The following is a 19,334-nucleotide window of genomic DNA, read 5'->3' on the forward strand; positions in this document are numbered from 1 at the left end:
GTTTCTATCAGGTGCTCTGGTTTCCTCCCACAGTCTATAGACGTGCAAATTAGGTGGATTGGTAATGCTAAATTGCCCATAGTGTGCAGGGGTGTGTAGATTAGGTGCATTAGCCATGGGAAATGCAGAGTTACAGGGATACAGTTTTGGAAGAGGGGGGGGGAGAAAGAGTCTGGGTAGGATTTTCTTCAGAGGCTTGATGTGGGCTCTTTTGGCCAAATGGCCTGTTCCCACACTATAGGGATTCTCAGGATTCTAAGCTTCACGTCCATGCCAGGTCTTGGAGAGCGCAAAATTTTAAAAATTGTATCGGTCACTACTATATAATGGTGACAAAATTCCTATAAGTTATTAATACTCAAAATAATTGGTATTTTTCCTTACGTAATTGGTAGCCAGTACAAGAACCATTCTCCATGCAGAGATTATCATATGGAACTCTAGAAATGGAGCAGCCCCCTCAGTTTCTGTCTCCATCATATGGACAACAAGAGATTTGATGTATTCAGACCAATATTCATACCGCTTCTTCTCAAAGAACATCTTCAGTGTGCGCTTTAAGGACTGGTCCAGAGAACCCCTGATAGAAACATAATACAAATCAATGACTTTTTAGACATTGTCATCAATTCCCCTAATTCTTATTTGGCTTGTTTCAGTTCAGAAGATTGGATCAGTACTCTGGCACCTTTGTAACTGTAAGGAATTGATCAATCAAGAGAAAAATGATAAAAAGATTTGACTGTGCTGGCACTGCAAACCCATTACGAACACATGACAAGTTATAGTTTTAAAGGATAATTTTAAAACAAATTTGAATTATTTTGTGCTACAACTAATTTAGGAATAGAAATAAAACTCCTTAGAAAGGAGATCAGAAGAAAACTAAATTCCTCATTCAGCCCATCTGTTAAAAATGTGCATCTTAACATGAAGTGCTAAGCATTTCTAGGAAGCTATGACTGTCATGGAAAAAAAATCTTATATTGAAACCTATAGACCAAAGTCCTCAAAATACAGATTTATACAGCATACTCCTCATTTGCAGTTGAGAAAATGGTGTAATGGAAATTGACCGGAAGAAGGATTTTAAAAAAAACAGCACTGACATTTATTCCAGTACATCTAATATTAAAATAACAGCAATTTACCAGTACATTAACACATTGAATGAATTATGAAAAATATTCAGCTTTAATCAAAATTCACCTTACTTTTGACCTACTGTTGACAAGCAAGGAAGAAACAGTTATCATGGTCCATGTAGATGTTAAGAAGCTCTGTGCAGAGATTATGAGGAATGAGACACAAAAGTAAAACTTCAAAGATTATAATCTTGGATTACTTGGGCCATGCGCTAATTGGCATAGAGCATATAAAATTAGAGAGATGAGGCACATGGTTCAAAGACTGATGCGGGAGAAGTGAGTTCCAGTTCGTGATGAAGCAGCACCAGTATTCAACAAAATGGGGATTGCACCAGTTGTTTAGTCTATACCTGATAGGTGCCAAGAGCGGCTTACTTCTGTACTGTGCATGTAGGGAAGCAGTGGGGGCTTTAATCTGATAGTAGGAACAAGTAATCAAATGTGGAAAGATGTGGTATATAAAAAAAATAGACAAGGTAAGAAAGGAAAACAAAAATATAGGAAATAAGGGAGACTGGGAAACCTAATAATGCACCAATGTTAAGAAATAGTATCGGAATTAAGTTGCTAGTGGGAGATGTCTACAGGATCCCCATCAGTAACTACGATGCTGGGCAAAGTATACAAGAAATATTATATCCTTGTTATAAAGGAAAAGTGATTTGAGCATACATTATAAACTGGAAAAATCATACTGGTAATAGTAGCCTGCATAAGAAACTCAGAATGCTTTTGAGAGTTTCTTAGAGCAGTACATTCTGGAACTGGAGACTTGATAGTGAGACAGTATTGATTGATGACCTCGTGGTAAAGACATCCCTCAGGCAGCAGCTCAAAAGGGAGAACATTGGGTGCAATATTAGATTTTTAAACTTCAATAAGGACAACTATGTGCACTTGGAATGACAGCTAGCTGAAGCAAACTTGTATAATAGGTTAGAGGATAGATCAATACAGATGTAGTGGCAGATGTTTAAGGTATATTTGAGAGTGCTCAGAATAAGTATATTATTACCACGAAAACTTCTAAAGCGAGGATCCACCACCCATGATCAACTAATATAGTTAGGAAAAGCTTCAATCTTAGGGGAAAAGTACAAAAATGCATGGCAGGCCAGATGATTGCAGTACAGCAAAAATCATGGGGCCTGAAAGAAGAAATTGAGATTGAGAGGGGGAGTCAGCTCAAAATGTGAAGCAGCCAGCAAGAGATTCTACAGGTATTGAAAAAGGAAAAGAGCAAGCAGTGTGATCACTGATCCTCTACAAGTGGAGGATGGGAGTTAGTAGTAAATAAGGAAATATCAGGTGAAAGGGACAAATATTTTGCCTTCATCTTCATTGTAGTGGACAAGAAAAAATTCTAGTAATAGGCTATATCTTAGGAATGGGCAGGAGCAAAAAGCTACCATCACTAGGCAAGGAGTACTAAGCAAACTGATGTAGCGATAGGCAGAGAGGTTTCTAGTCCTGATGGAATTAATCCTATAGTTCTCAAAAAGGTGATTAATAATGTTGCAGATACATTAGAATAAATTTTCAAAAATTATCTAGTTTCAGGAGAAGCTCCATCAGACTGTAAAATAGCAAATCTAACCCCTTCATTCAAAAAGGGAGGGGTACAGAAAACAAAAATCTGTATGCCAGTTAACTCAACATCAATCATGGAGAACGTGATGGAATTGATTAAAGAGGTTATGACTGGCCACTTCAAAAAACAAGGTAATTGGGAAGGCTCAGCATGGTTTCTTGAAAGGGAAACATGTCGAGCCACTGTATTAGAGTTTGCCAAAGGAACAATGTGCTGTGGCTAAGAGGGATACTGTAGATGTACTTGGGTTTCCAGGTGGCATTTGGTGAGATACCACAATAGTTATTGAAGAAAATAAAAGCTTGTGCTGTAAAGGGCAACATATTAGCAAGAGAAGCAGCTTGGCTGAATAAAGGAAAACAATGTACATAAATGCACTGACTGGCAGGAGGGGAATCTGGGAGGGGTCTGTGCTGCGCCCTCACCATTTCACAATCTACATCAATGAGGAAGTAAGCAAAGGCATGGTAGCTAAATTCACAGTTGACAAAGATAGATAGGAAGCAATGTCGTGAAGATGCAAGAGTTGACAGACAAATATGTATAGCTTAAGTGTGTGGGCACAAAACTAGCAAAGAAATTTTTTGTGAAGCTGTTTACTTTGGAAAATAAATGCAAAATATTACTGAAGTCGGGAATGATGGTAGAATTCCAGGGGACCTAGGTGTTCGTGACTCTTAAAACATTAATATGCAGGTACACAAAATAGTTAATGCAGCTAATGGAACACTATTCTTTGAGAGGAACTGAACAAGGTCATTGTTCTCCAGTTATACAGGGCACAAGTGTGATCACATCTCATATACGGTGTGCAGTTTTGGTCTTATTGCAGGAAAAAAACAAATGTGTTGGAGGTAGTTCAACTGAGATTTACTAGATTGATATCTACAATGAGCAAGTTGCCTTGCCTAATGAGGAACGATTGGAAAAACTCAACTTGTTTCCACTAGCATTTAGAACAGAAAAGGGTGACTTTATTGAAATGCATAAGATCCAGAAAGATCATGACAAGATGCACTTGGAAAGCATGTTTATTCCTGTGTTATGTTCAGAACTAGTGAGTTAAAGATTGTCATTTTATGATTAAGATGAAGATTTTTTTTCCTGATGGTGGAGACACTCTGGAACACACTGCTTCATATTTTAAAGCATGGTAGACGGATTACTGTTAGGGAGGGAATCAAAGACTATCAGGGATGGGAAGAATGTGAAATTCAAAACACACTGATCAAGCACAATCTTACTGACTGGCAGAGCAAACTTGAGGGGCCAAATGGCCTACTTCAGCTTTATTTCACATATTGACACTGCCTCCAACATTAGTCCTAAAACTCCAAATCTTGTTCCAACCAAAGAAGAATCCTATCGGGTGACTGCTTTATTTACTTTCTAGACATTGCTGCAATTGACTTGAACAAATTGAAATAAACTAGTACAGACCTCAGTAAAGTTGCTGCTGCAGCCTAACAACAGCAGGGAATTTAGAGCATGTGAACATAATCAAAAACTTAAGAATACTAGATGCAGAGATTTACAGAGTGAATGCCAGAGCTTAGGTTGACAGTTGAAAGCACAGTTGCAGGTACGACAACTAAAATAGAAGATGCTCAAAAGACCAGAATTAAAGGACAGTAAGACTGGTGGATTTAGGGAGGGATAAGATCAGGCTGCAAAGAAATTTGAAAACAAGGATAAGTTTTAAGATCAGGATTCAACAAAGGACAGTGAACAAGCATATTTGTGTCTCAAACACAGAAGTGTGAAACATTCTTAACCTAAGAGGTGGCATGGAAACACCAAATAAGATTGTTTTCAGGCTCTAATTTACTTATTTTCAGTCATCGACACCTGTATCTCCTCTCACAGGAACAGCTTGTTATTCAATAAATAACACTGCTGAAAAAACAATTGTTACTGTTTTTGAATCAGGTGGTATAATGATAATATAGTTGGGCTAGCAATCCAAACACCCAGGGTGACACCCTGCAGACATGGATTCAACTCCTCCACGCCAGCTAGTGTCATTTAAATTGAATTACCATGACAACTATCATCGACTGTTGTAAAAACCTCTTTGGTTCGTTAACATCTATACTGGATTTGGTGCTTGGCCATGAACAAAGTCAGGTGTCAGATCTCTCAGTGGGAGAGCATTTCGGTGATAGTTGGGAAAGTATTTAATGGGGGAGGGGGAACTTACAATGCTATTAAGGCAGGAGCTGTGGAGCATAAATTGGAAACAGACATTCTCAGGGAAATGCATGACAAATGTGGAGGTTTTTTAGGGAGCACTTGCTGCAGGAGCTGTATAGGTTTGCCCCACTGAGGGTATGGTAAGGGGTGGTAGGGTGAAAGAACCTTGGGTGACAAGGGATGTGGAACATCTAGTCAAGAGGATTCATTCTGGAAGGCTGAATTTGAATGCAGAATACAGGGTTAAAGAGAGTGTGAAGGAACAGAGGGATCTTGGAGCCCACATCCATAGATCTCTCAAAGTTGCCAACCACGTTGGTAAGGTTGTTAAGGCAGCATATGGGGTGTTGGCTTTCATTAGTAGGGGGGATTGAGTTCAAGAGCCACGAAGTTATGCTGCAGCTCTATAAAGCTCCAGTTAGATCACATTGTGTTCAGTTCTGTGGTCTCATTACAAAAAGGTTTTGGAAGCTTTAGAGAGGGTGAAGTGGAGATTTACCAGGATGTTGCCCGGACTAGAGGGCATATCTTATGAGAAAAGGTTGAGGGAGATAGGGTTTTCCTCATTGGAGCAAAGGAGGATGAAAGGTGGCTTGATGGAGGTGTACAATATGATGAGAGGTATAGATGGAGTGGATAGCCAGAGACTTTTCCCAGGGTGGAAACAGTTATCAAGAGGAGGCAAAATTTTAAGGTGATTGAGGAAGGTTATGGGGAGATATCAGAGTGGTGGATGAGTGGAATGCACTGCCAGCAGTGGTAGTAGAGTCAGATACATTAGGGATATTTAAGCAACTCTTGGATAAGCAAATGTATGTGTGTAAAATGAAGGGTACGCAGGTTAGTTTGATCTTAGAGTAGGATAAATGGTCAGCACAACATCAAGGGCCGAAAGGCCTGTACTGCACTGTTCTATGTTCTTAACATCCTTTAAAGAAGGATATCTGTCATCCTTGTCTGCAATGACCTACACGTGACTCCAGACTACAGTAAGGCTGCTGACTGTTACCTGCCTTCTGAAATGGCCTTGCAAGCAAAACCAGATCAAGGGTTTTCAGCGGTAGGCAACAAATGCTGACTGCAGCAGCAATCTCCACATGTCAAGAAAACAAAAAGGAAATAGGAAAGAAGTTGTACCTGACAACATAGTAAATTTCCAGGCAGATGATCTTCAGGGTGAAGGCACAAGTTTCCAGCACACTCTTCTGTATCAGAAAAATTAACATTACACAATTCATTAATACTGAACAGATTGAATTAACTTCCCAGAAGCTACACAATACTTCAGCAGTGTTATTCATAGTTAAGAGTTCTTTTGGCACATCATGTTGTTTAAGTCAAACATTCATTTCCTCTAATCCTGCTTTCCAGGACTTGGACTGCAGCTTTGGATGCTAACGGTGCTCATCTAAATAGTTCTTCAATGTCTTGAGGGGTTCTGCCTCCAACATCCTTTTAAGGAGTGAGTTCCAAATATCTACAATTCTCTGGGTGAAGAACAATATCCTCAAATGCCCTCTAAACATCTGCTCCTTATCTTAAATCTGCTTCTACCTGCACCCAGTCCCCTTCCTGGTGAACCACTTCGGCGCCCTCCCGAATGCAATCACATCTTTCTTACTGTGGTTACCTGAACTCCAGCTGTGCCCTAATTAATGTTATATACAGCTCCACTGCAACCTCCTTGTTCTTGTGTGCAATGCCTTGACTAATAAAGATATGTCTCCCATAGGTCTTAACCTGCTTTCAAGGATTTCTGTACATGCACACCAGTGCATCTGATTCCTAGGTTCTTATCATTCAAAATTTACTCCCTTGCCTTGTTTATCCTCCCAAAATGGATTACCTTGCAATTTTCAGGATTAAATTCCAACTGCTAGTGTTCAGCCCACCTACATTATCCTGTGGTCAAACGCTTTCCTCATTATTAACCACACCAATATTTGTGTCATCTGTGCATATACTGCTCCTATATTCATATCTAGAACAATAATAGACGACAAACAGCATGGGATCCAGCACTGAACCCTGTGTACGCCACTGGACAGAGGCTTTCAGTCACAAAAACAACCTTTCGATGATCAGCCTCTGCTTCCTGCCACCGCCAATTTTGGATTCAATTTGCCATATTGCCCTGGATCCCATGGGCCCTTGCTTTTTTTAACCAGTCCGTAATGCAAGATTTGTCAAAAGTTTCACAAGTTCATGTGGACATCAACTGCATTACCCTCATCTAGACATCTAGCTTTCTGAATGAAATGAATTCTTAACTCTCCAAGTGGAAATTCTGCCCCTCAGAAGTTTTTCCAAGGATTTCTCTACCACAAACATTAGACTCACTGGCCTACACTTGCCTTATTTATGCCCACCATCCTTCTTAAATAACTGCCATATTAGCTGTCCTGCAGTCCACTGACACCCCTTCTGTGGCCAGAGGGGGCTTGAAAATGAATGTCAACAGCCTCTTCTATCTCTTGCAGCAGTTTTGGATACAGCACATCTGGGTCTTGGGATTTATCCAGTTTTAAGCCTGCTAAAGCTACAAATACTTTCTCCTGCTCAATGCTAATTTGGTCAAGTATATCACAGGCTTCTCCCAGATTTCTAAACCAATGCTGTCCCTTATTGTGAACACATATGCAAAGTATTCATTTAAAACCTCAGCTTCATCTTCTGGCTCCCTAATGGGCCCTACTCTTTCTCAGGTTCTTTTCTTGCCCCTAATAAAAGGCCTACTTTCCTTATTGCTTACCTATCAGTGTTTTATTCACGTTACTCTTCGCTCTCCACTTCCTTTTTCTTTAAAAAGCAAACCCCTACACATACCATACTCTGCTAGGCAACTGGCAATTCAACATTCTGTTTGAAGCCTTCAGTATTTACTATAAGCTTCCTTTCATTTTTCTTATTCAATCTTTGATTCCTTGCACTTGTTGATCCACCTTTCACTTTAATGAAAACATTTTTTGTTACACTCTCTCCATAACCCTTTTAATGTATCCCCACTGCTCGGATGTAGATTTACCTGCAACCAGATCCCGCCTTACTAAAATCAATCACTCCAATTCACAACCTTTATTTCCAGACTATCTTTGTTCTTATACATAAAATTACTTTATATCTTACTAAGTTATGGTCACTATCACTGACATGTTCGCCTATTGCCACATCTACCATTTCCAGACTTCATTCCCTAACATTAGGTAATGCACCACCCCTTCACTTGCTGCGCTTTCCATGTGCTAGCTTAAAAAGCTCTCCTGAACCAATTTCAAGAATTCCTCCCCAACAAGCCTTTCACATTTTATCAATACCAGTTAATATTGCAGATGTTCAAATCTATCATTTTTATACTTTTGAGCTTTGCTTATGTATCGGTCTTTCTATCTCTCTAACTATTTAGGGGTCTACAGTACAGCCATAAACTGTTTGGCCCTTTCAAATTCTATCCACGTGGTCTCAATTGAAGATACTTCTAAGATATCATCCTTCCTTACTGCAGTCCTGACTCTCCCTCAACCATGCCTATGTGATACCGATAGAGAGATTTGTAGCCAAAGCTTCCTATTGAAATGCAGGAGACCTGGATCGAGTCAAATGGTGCTCTCTGAAGAACAGTAACTTACTGAAAATCAGGCTATTAAAAAATGTTTCCATGTTATACCTCTGTAATGTTACACGGTGCTGGCAGCTCTCCAAAAAGAACAGATGTCAAATTTTCCCAGAATTGATCTCTGAAAAATAAAATCCATTGCATACAACAGTAGTCTCAAACAAAATACTGCATCCACAAAAGGCTTTGATAATAGAATGCAAATTAAGCACATTAACCTATAAATTCCAAGATGTTAAAGTGTGCCTTTGTACTTGCTTATGTCAATTGAGAGCGCAATTTAATGTTTTAGTTTTTATCGACTTGCTTCAATTGTCAAATCTTCAAACAGGATACAGTTAAGCAATGTGTTAAGCTAAAAATGCCTACTGATTCACCAATGAAGGGAACCTCCAATTCACTGTCAGGAGCTGAATGCTTGCTGAATTTAACAGCCACTTCTTTTCTCTAGCTTCCAACACAGGATTTTGCAATGTCACATGTCAGGATCCCACAATATGAAAGTGATCACAATTTAACTTCAAAAATCATTATTTATGATTTGGCAGAGCAGAATGCTAAAAACCAATTGAACATTCTTTCAAATTGTTTATTTTTCTTTTGTGCCTACTGACGCCATGTCTTTATTGCAACTGAGGCAAATTAAATAGGAATTATTCCAAATTACTTTATTATTTATATCTTCAGCACAGTTACGCACTTCCATGTATTGTAGGGTATGAGGAAAAAGCTTTGTTCTAATCCTATTCAGGACCCCTCCCTAGCTTCTTCCTCTATTCCAAAGATAACTGTGCTGATATTGTTTGTTCTTGCTGAGAATTTCTTAATTTCAAGTTTTAAACCATCTATTATCCAAACGTAACCTATCTTAATTCCCAGCAGTTTCTGATCATCCACCTTGCCCTCTTTGGAAACAGACTTTTAATGAACAACCACTCCATATCCAGATATTGTTTCTTCCTACTTCCCTTAAAAACTCCATCAGCAGTGGAGCAGGGCTCCTGAGCCCTGGGCTCATCTGCTCCGACCACTTTTATTTCATTTTTCTTTATCTCTCATTTTTTTTCCCCTCCCTCTTCTATTTGATTTTACCTACTCTTGGTAAAGAGCTTGGTCATGGCAATAGCAGAAGCAGGGCTGGACCCAAGCAGGGCCCAGCACAGAACCATGGTAGTGACAGCTGAGTCAAGTTTGGGATCCTAGGGCTTCTGCATTGTCAAAACAGTCCTTGCACCAACTATGACTGCTGCTGCGAGGAGAGTTTGAGTTCCTGGCAGCATCTGCATTCAGCGCAGATTCATGGAGGTAATGCAGAGGTGAGTTTGGGCTCAGAACGATATCTGTATTAGCAGTGGCTACATTGACAAGGTGGGACCGAAGCGGACTCCGCAGAGGTGGAGTCGAGTTTGGGCTGGAGCAGTCCCCAACAGTATTGGTAGGGTCTGCATTGGTGAGGTACAGCAAGGACTCAATGGGTGAGGGCATCAGTGGAGGCGAGATGGTGAAGAGTGACAACTTTCACTCCAGCGGCGCTGTAAAGGAGATTCATGCCTGGTCACCAGGCCGATAGTCCACGATGGAGCACTTAATAAGGAGGATTATGAGGACCTAAAATAATACATATAATATAAAGGCAGAAAAATGAAGAAATAAAGTATCTTTTGATTTACTTTTGTGTTTTAAGGTGGCGTCTCAGAGCAGCAACAATGCACAACACTTGTCATTGTATTTTCTAACAAGATACAGTATGACAATAAATCAAATCAAATATTTCTTTCAATTTTTAAGTCTTTGTTGGAACTCTGATGTAAACATTTGCTCCAAAGCCTCAGAAATGACTCATCAACTAACATCTACCTTAATAGTTGATCACATCATTGACCATATTTCATTATTTCCCAAGCTTTGCTGTTCATCCCTTGCTATTTCATTGCAACATATCAAGGCTTCTTTAACTGTGTCTCAGAACCCCACACCTCCACTTTGCCTCCAGACCCTGGTTCCTGGTATCCCATCCCAACAGAGACTCCCTCACTTCTGGCACTGATTTTCACTGTCCCTCCAACCGCAGGCTGTTTCTCTCCTGCATTTGTTGCAAACTTATCAGCAACAAACAGAGCCAGTATGGGTTTGGAGGAGCATTTTATTGCAGGTGCTACTTTCTCTGGGTTTGGACACCCTCATGAGTGGTTTTCCCTGGGGATTTTGCATCAGCTTAGCTTGTAATCTCTGTCTGCGTGCATCTTCCCTCCCCCCTCCATCTGCATGCATCTCTCCTCCTCCCTGCCCCCAGTCTGCCTGCGTCTCTCGCCGTGTCTGTGTCTCGCTCATTGTCTCCCTTTGTGTGTGTTTCTCTCGCCCTTTGTTTGTGTGTCTGTCTCTCATTTTGTCTCTCTCTCTTCCCCCCCGCCCCCCTGTGTGTGTGTCTCTCTCTGTCCCCTTTCTGTGTCTGTGACGCGTGGTGTGTCTCCTCCCCCTCGTTCTGTGACTGCGCGCGCCTCTGTCTCTCTCTCTCGCTTTCTGCGTGTTTCTGTGCCACGTGTCCCCCGTTCCCACGTGTCCCTCGCTGCCCATGTGTCTCTTGCACCCTGCATGTGCCTGCGCGACTCTCTCTCCCTGCCTGCGTCTGCATGTCCATCTGTGTCTGTCTGTCTTTCTCTGTGTGCGTCTCTCTCTGAGAGTCTTTCTATCCCTCTGCATGCCTCTCTGTCCGCCTGTGCGTGCATCTCTACCTTTGCCTCTGTCTCAGACCAAAGGGCATAATCTCAGAATAAGTGATCACACATTTGAGACACAGGAGGAGGAATTTCTCTCAGGAGGATAATAAATCTATGGAATTCTTTACTGCATATATTCAAGGCTGAGATAGAGATTTTTAATCATTAAAGGAATCAAGGTTGAGTAAAAAGGAAGTAAAGTTGAGGATGATCAGATCATCATGATCTAACTGAATGGTAGAGCAAATTTAATGAGCCGAATGGTTTATTTTTACTCTTTACTCTTATATTAGTCTTAAAACCTCAAATTTATCTCACATTTCCATAGCCATCTCCTCCAATGTTCTGCAATCATGTTCATCAGGCCCTGCAGATTTGTCAACTTGCATTCCCACTAATTTATCCAATTCTACTTTTATTTTTAATAAGACCAATTCTTCTAGCTCCTCATTCTCACTAGTCCTTTGGAGCTCTACTATTTCTCGGGGATTACTTTTTCGTTTCTCCATGAAGACAGAATTATTTAGCTGCCTGTCATGGATCTATATTTGTCTTTCCTAACTGATTCTTTTTTACATGCCTACAGAAGCTTTTTCCGGTCCAATTTTATGTAGTTTCTTCGATTATATTCACATTCTATTCTCCCTTTTATTAGCTTCAAAGACTTTCATTACTGATTTTCAAAGTGCTCCCAATTCTCAGGAAGGCTCCTCTTTGGCAACTCTGACAGGATATATTATACTATTGTAAACTATTGGATTCTCAAGTGGACACAAGTATGTGCAGCTTTAAGCTCGATTTGTAATTCTACCTTTTGTAAGTTGAGTTTTTTTTAAATTGAATGATATAGCTGAATCTGGAAATGTGCTTACATCTATTTAAATGATACCTTTTAAAAAAACCTTGAGGTGAGTAGTTCAGTGCTTTATGGAATAACGAGTTGGAGAGCAAAAAATAAGGCTGCTGCCATGCCAATTGTTCAATGGCACAGGGAGACCGACAGAACCAGCTCTTTTAAAAGAAAGAGAACCATGTAGTCAGCAAGTGCACAAGTTTCTGAGACAGCAAAGCTTAGCAGCTGCTAAAACAGTCAGAATAGATTAAAGAAAAAGGTCTCAAGTGATTTAATGCCAGTAACAAAGCTCCAACAACAAAGGCTGTGCTCAAGGAATCCATGTTAAGTAGCAAGTGACCCATATTAGCTGTTTAAGGGTCTCATGAAGAGACATTACCTAAAGAAACCAGCATTGAGTAAATGCAGAAATTTGCGAGAAATAAATCAAAAACAGATATGTAAACTAAAGAAGAAACTGAAGTGGAAATAGGATGATTTTTCATTGAAATTTGAGTATTTCTAAAGTTGATGTTGAGGGTAATACGGTTGAATTCCTGATATTTACAACACAACTGCTTCAATATAGCGCTTATGTCATGTAAATTCATGTCTTCATTTCCTTGTGTGTAAAATAAACTTGTGTTCTTTTGTTAAAAATACATTGGTAGCCTCTTGCGAATATGTCAACGACTGGATCACCACAGAAACCAACTTGCAACAATAAACCTGATCTTCCATCCAGGCAGGTTTCACTCTGGAATGGTTTGCCCAGTATTGCCAGCAGCTGGGATCATTATACAACAGCAGTTAAGTCTTCTCCTTTGATCTAACATAAGTTTTAATATTCTTCTTTAACCACTGCTGCCTCACTTCTCCTGTTGGGTTTTGTGACTTTAAGGAATTTATGTTTGTTATAAACCACACATTAATTCTTGAAGTATTAGCCATCATCTATATACCATCAGACCTTCAAAAGGTATTTTTGCAAACAATCAACTTTCCCCTCATACTTAGTTACCTCTGATTTAGATTTAAGACCCTAGTTTCAAATCAAATCCACTATATTCAAACTTAAATGGAAAAGCCCATCATAATATGGTCATTTTTCCTTAAAGAATATGTTTTTAAAAAACTGAATTGGCTTTTTCTCATTGCAATAACAAATGGTAAATACCAACAAAACTGGGGAAGTAAGCACATGGGTAAAAAGAAATCAGAAACAGATCATGGTTTCTTCATTATCACTGGTACAAAGTCCTGACCTTTCCCAAATAGGACTGTGGGATAATCATCAGCAGTGTAACAGTTCCTCCACCTTCTCAATTGCAATTGAAAATGGCCTTGCCAGCAGTTCTCACAGCCAATGAAGTTGAAAAAAATACCAATCCAATCAGAGTAGATTAGGTTAATGTGCAGTGGACTGCAGGCAATTCTACATTCCTAGCAGAGAGGCTAATCACAGTATAACTCATGACTATGAAATCTACTATAACAAAACAACCTTCCTGTTTGACAAGAGTTTACTCATAGCCAGTTAGAATGCAAATCTCAGAAACAAGGACTATTTTGTACATTCCCAAAAGCACTGTATCACAATCCTACAGCTGTCTGAATAATCTAACTAATTCTGCACATTTTCTGGATTCTGGACATGGATAATTTTCTTTTTAAAAAAAATAGCTGCTGTGGGGACAAAAATATGGATGCAAGGCTGTGAATAAAGCAAAAATACTTTGCAATTACAGAAAAGAAAGAAACATACTTGGCTCGTAAAACGGTCATTGCGCTATCCCTGCGATCCTGCCACAGTGCATGCAAAAAAGCTATGGCAGCACGATGGATGAGAGGAGGACACCAATATTTTCCTTGTTGCTTGGAGTCGATGAATTCCAATATCACCTGGAGACAGCTCCATTCTCCCAGGATAAACTCCTGTGAATATACATCATTGAACTGACTGTTAATTTAAAATTGCCAATGTGACATTCAATGTTTTGTTCAACTGGGAGGTTAACTCTCCACAGACAGATTGGTTTTTATTTCTCACCTTTGATCCAACAGCATCATCTTTCACTTCTAAGTTGAGGAAGAGCTCAATCAAACCAGGCTGCGTCTCCACAGCAACTGTTAAAAACTCCAGGATCATCACCTTAATCCGCATGTCCTAAATCATAGAAATTGTTTTTTAAAAATATATTTGGAAGGACATGCTTACACAGCTCTCGTTGTTAAATGCCCTTTCAGAATGCTAACTGTGCTACATGTATTGTATATTTGCTCTTAAGAGTCATTAACATTAATATTTTGTAAAACAACAAACAAACACCTCTGTCTTGCTCTGCAGTCTATTAAGAAACGCATCACGTATTGCTGCAGCATCACTTCCAAGGCAGGCATACACGGACATCGGGGCCACCTGCAAAGCAATTAAGAAATGTTTCAATGCATGCATTCATACTCCTTTTTCAAATGGCTTGTTTCGACTTACCTGTTTCCAAATTGTTTTGTCATTGCCTAGTCTCCTTCAGTCTCAAAATCTAAACTCTCTATGCTTCATTAAAGAGGACTAAAACAACTTGAGGTGGGTCGCAAGTTAGTAGAGAACGACAGAGGAATAGTAAATTGAGCTTCCACACTGATCACACATTCCTTCCCTTCTCATCACATCTACTTGCCCACTCCTCACTTCAATTCTCTCAATGTCAGAATTTAGTTATCAACTGATTGAAAACAGAAGCTAGATGCTGGAGAATGATTATGAAACATTATCTAGCCTTTCAGATACCTTTCTTAGGGATAGGATTTATGCACATTTGGAAAATCATGGCTTCATTAGGGACAGTCAGCATGGTCGCATGTGGGGCACGTCATGCCTTACTAACTTGATTGAATTTTTCCACGAAGATGACAAAGGTGATTAATGAGGGTAGAGCAGTATACATTGTCCACCTGGATTTCAGTAAGGCTTTCGATAAGGTCCTTTATGGTAGGCTCATCCAGAAGATTAAGATGCATGGGATACATGGTGAATTGACCACGTGGATTCACAATTGGCTTGCCTATAGAAGACAGACAGGAGTGGTAGAATGGTGTGTTGCTGGCTGGAGGTCCATGACTAGGGGATCCATACTGGGACCTCTGTTTGTGGTATATATAAGTGACTTGGATAAAACTGTACATGAGTAGATTAGTAAGTTTGCAGATGGTACAAAGACCAGTGCAGTTGTGGATAGTGTAGAAGGTTGTTAAAAGATACAACAGGTTGCAGATATGGAGGAGAAACGGCAAATGTAATTTAATCTGGATAAGTGTGAGATGCTGCACTTTGAGAAATCAAATGTTAAAGAAAAGTATGCAGTTAATGGCTGATCCTGAACAGCAGTGATATACAAAGGGATTTTGGGGTTCAAGTCCATAGCTCCCAGAATAGGCCACACAAGTTGACAGGCTGGTAAAGGTGGTATATGGCATGGTGGTATTGGTCAGGGAACTGAGTACAAGAGTCAGAATGACATGTTGCAGCTTTACAAGACTTAGATTAGGCCACACTTACATTATTGCATTTGATTCTGGTCGCCACATTACAGGAAGGGTGTGGAGGCTTTGGAGAGGGTGCAGAACAGGTTTACCAGGATGCTGCCTGGATTAGAGGGTAAGAGTTGCAAGGAGAAGCAAGTAAAACTCAGTTTTCTCTTGAGAAGCGGAGACTTGACAGAAGTCTATAAAATTATGAGATGCAGAGATAGGATTGATGGTCAAAAGCTTCTTTCCCCAAAGTTGACATGTGTAATAGGAGGGGGCAGGCACTTAAAGTGAGAATGGGACAGTTCAAAGGAGATGTGAGGAGCAATTTTTCTTTAAAAAGAGAATGACAGGAGTCTGGAAGGTGATGCTAGGGGTGGTGCTGGAGGCAAATACATTAGAAGTGTTTAAGGTACTTTTAGATAAGCCCATGAATATGCAAGGAATGTAGGCACATAGACCATTAGCAGGCAGAAAGGATTCATTTAATTTGGTATCCTGTGCTGTACTGTTCTATGTCTTCTTGAAATCCAAATATAACATCTTCTGGTTCTCTCTCTACTCTGGTTGAGACTTACTCAATAAACTCAAATTACTCAGATACAATTATGATTTTCCAAACAGTTATTACTTCCTTAAAAATTGTTTCTATTACAGGTAGCTCTTCTTTAATGCGATGGTTATGTTCTTGTGTAACCACATGTTATAGAAAAATCACACTTTAGAAACAGCGCTTAAAGTGTTGGTGATGTAACCACTTTATAAAAGTTCAAGCTTTAGAAACCATGTCCCCAATTTGTCAATCGCTTTATGGTAAATTCACGTTAACTAAACGCACGTTACAGCAGAATGACCTGTATTTTTCCAACAAATAGATATTTGACAATTCAGCCTGCTTTTTGCCTCTGTTCCTGGTTGAATAGGGATGCCACATCAGCAGTTTTCCAATCCTCTAGTATTTCTCCACTACCTGATTATTTTTGCAAAATTACAACCAATATTTCCAGTAGCTCTTGCTTTATTTTAAAAAAAAGGATCCTCTGATACAAGGTATCAGAGCCAATGGACGTCTCTGCCTTTAGTCCCAATTGTTTGCCCAATACCACTTCTTTAGTAATAATAATAGTACTTGATTCCTCCCTCATATTCTTTAGTATAATGGGAAATTTGAAGTATCTTCCTCTGTAAAAACTGATGGAAACTCTTTCACTCTTCAATTTCCTGATTCCCTAAAATCATCTCCTCAGATCCATTTTCTAAGAGACCTATATTCACGTTGACCTCTCTTTTCCTTATATATTTACAGAAGCTCAGTTTTTATATTCCTTGTTAGTTTATTTTCTATCATCTTTTTAGTCCTACTTTGCTAGATTCTGGATTTATCCTGGTCTTCAGTGCTATCACTGACTCTGGCCTCCTTATATGCCTTTCCTTTCAACTTAATACTCTCCTGAACTTCCTTCGTCAATCTTCCTTCCTAACTGGGATGTAATTTTTGCTGAGAATAATGAATTATCTCAAATGTCTGCCACTGCTTACTTAAGGTAATTTCACTGTGATTTCTCTTAAGTTAAACACAATTGTTTCTGAACCAAGTTTATCGCTCTCAAACTGAAAATTACATTCATGACTACTTCTTCCTGGAGGATCTTTTACTAGGTAGTCATTTATTAAACCTGCCTCACTGCCCATTACCAGATTTAAAATAGCCTACTCACTGGTTGACTCCATGACACATTGCTCGAGAAAACTATTCCTAATGCAGTCTATGAATTAATTGTTGTAGCTACACTTTCCAATTTCAATAACCCAATCAACAAGATTAAAGTTACCCATAATTATTGCTCTATTTTTATTAAAGTCCTGTTATTTGTTGATTTATAGCTTTTACATTACTGAAGAATAGTATGCACTACCTATTCAACTTTGAGCCAATGGATTCTCAACCCAAAGTACACCTGAGTCCATAACTCTCAAATGAAGCCTGGCTATAGATTTGGTCCAAGGTGAACATAAATTAAACATGCAGTTTCAAATTACCACTAAAGTATAAAGCAAATCTGCTTCTGTAAATGTAATTGTTGAATCAGGATTATAGCACTGGAATTAACAAAACAACATTGAAAAATTACTGTAATCTGCATTACATGTCCCAAAGGATCTCAACATGCTAGTCACATAGCTTGTTGCTCCTTGTTTAGGGAATCTAGAACATCAAGACACAACCTCAGGATAAGGTGGCAATAATTTTGGATTAAGACGAGGAGAACTTCTTGAACTAGAGAGCTGTGAATCTGAGGAATTATGGACCCTAAAGATTTCTGGATGCTCGGTCATTAAATATATAGATAAATTGATTTCCAATCTCAGAAACAGGGCGCAAGCAGAGAATTCGAAATAAAGGGAGAAGATCAGTCAGGGTCAAAATGAATGGCCAGACAGACAAGATACGTGGCATGTGACCTCACCCTTAGCTCATTTTGTATGCTGCCGGGTATAGTCCCATTTGCCAAAGTGCTAAAGTAACGTGAAACGCTAGCACTCCAAGTTAAAGCACTCTCAGAATTAGTTAACATCCTCACACATTTACAACATAAACCTAATTCCTCACCCTACATACCCATTTACTGCACCTGCTGTCTCAGAATCTTGCTCAACTCAGCACTCTTGATATATGAATCTAGATACTATCTTGATATACCAGTCAGGCTGGGCATGCAATGTCAGTAAGCTATGACCACAGGGTTTTTTTTTTCCCCCTCAGCAGCACAGGGATTTGGGGCCCCCTTGCATAAATCAAAAGTTCACACCCAAGTTCAGCAGGTAATAGGGAAGGCAAATGGACTGTTGCAATTTATTTCAAAGGGAATATGGTATAACAATTGTGGAGGGCCTTGATAAAGCTATGCAATGCACTAGTTAGACTTGACCTAGAATACCATGGACAATTTGGTTCCCTCACCTAAGGAAGGACAGACAGGTATTGGAGGCAGTCTAGAGAAGGTTCACTACATTGATACTGAGCATTCAGGCTGAATCAGTTAGACTTGTACTCATTGGTGTTTAGAAGAATGAGAGGAGATCTAATTGAAACAAAGATGATTCTTAGGGGGCTTGGCAGAGTGGACAAAGAGATGTTAGGTTCCCTTTCGAGACAGTTTAAGACAAGAAGGCCTAATCATACAATAAGGTGTCACCAATTTAAGACACAGATGAAAAGTAATTTTTACTCTGAGGGTAATAAATCTGTGGAATCCTTAACCATAGGCAGCTGGCAAGGCTGCGCCATTGGGTACGTTCAAGATTGAATAGAGTTTTAATCAGTAAGAGAATCAAGAGTTATGGGATGAGGCAAGAAACCAGAATTGAGGATTATCAGATCAGTCATGATCACACAATAACAGAGCAGATGAGGTGGACTTACTTCTGCTCTTACACGTTATAGGACACGTGAACTTTAAAAAATAACTTACCATTGCAAGTCTCTTCAGGAGCTGGATAGCAAGGCGCGGCAATGCAGGATCATGCCTGTGGTATATATACTTTGCCAAAACTGCTATTAAGTTATTCCCATGCGTACCTGAAATAGGTAACACAAGTGTAAAATTAAACCAAACAAAACAGGTTTAATATTATCCGGGCTGCAAGAACTGAGTTCCAATTATCATATTAGCACCACCAGACATTTCAGAGGTACAGCAAAAGGTTCGCTATT

General features: G+C 39.5%; 1 protein-coding gene across 1 annotated transcript in view; it reads right to left on the bottom strand.

Moving 5' to 3' along the window:
* The window catches only part of nup188 (nucleoporin 188), a 102,223-nt gene that overhangs the window by 25,466 nt on the left and 57,423 nt on the right, over positions 1 to 19,334 (bottom strand). Inside the window, exons 25-31 of the mRNA XM_072565593.1 lie at positions 19,093 to 19,199; positions 14,424 to 14,513; positions 14,145 to 14,261; positions 13,860 to 14,029; positions 8,597 to 8,666; positions 6,070 to 6,137; positions 385 to 580 (exon numbers count right to left, since the gene is read on the bottom strand). Of these exons, the coding sequence (XP_072421694.1) occupies positions 385 to 580; positions 6,070 to 6,137; positions 8,597 to 8,666; positions 13,860 to 14,029; positions 14,145 to 14,261; positions 14,424 to 14,513; positions 19,093 to 19,199 (818 nt within the window). The remainder of the gene's footprint in view (positions 1 to 384; positions 581 to 6,069; positions 6,138 to 8,596; positions 8,667 to 13,859; positions 14,030 to 14,144; positions 14,262 to 14,423; positions 14,514 to 19,092; positions 19,200 to 19,334) is intronic.

This window comes from Chiloscyllium punctatum, chromosome 49, assembly GCF_047496795.1.
Source record: "Chiloscyllium punctatum isolate Juve2018m chromosome 49, sChiPun1.3, whole genome shotgun sequence".
NCBI classification, from domain to species: domain Eukaryota; kingdom Metazoa; phylum Chordata; class Chondrichthyes; order Orectolobiformes; family Hemiscylliidae; genus Chiloscyllium; species Chiloscyllium punctatum.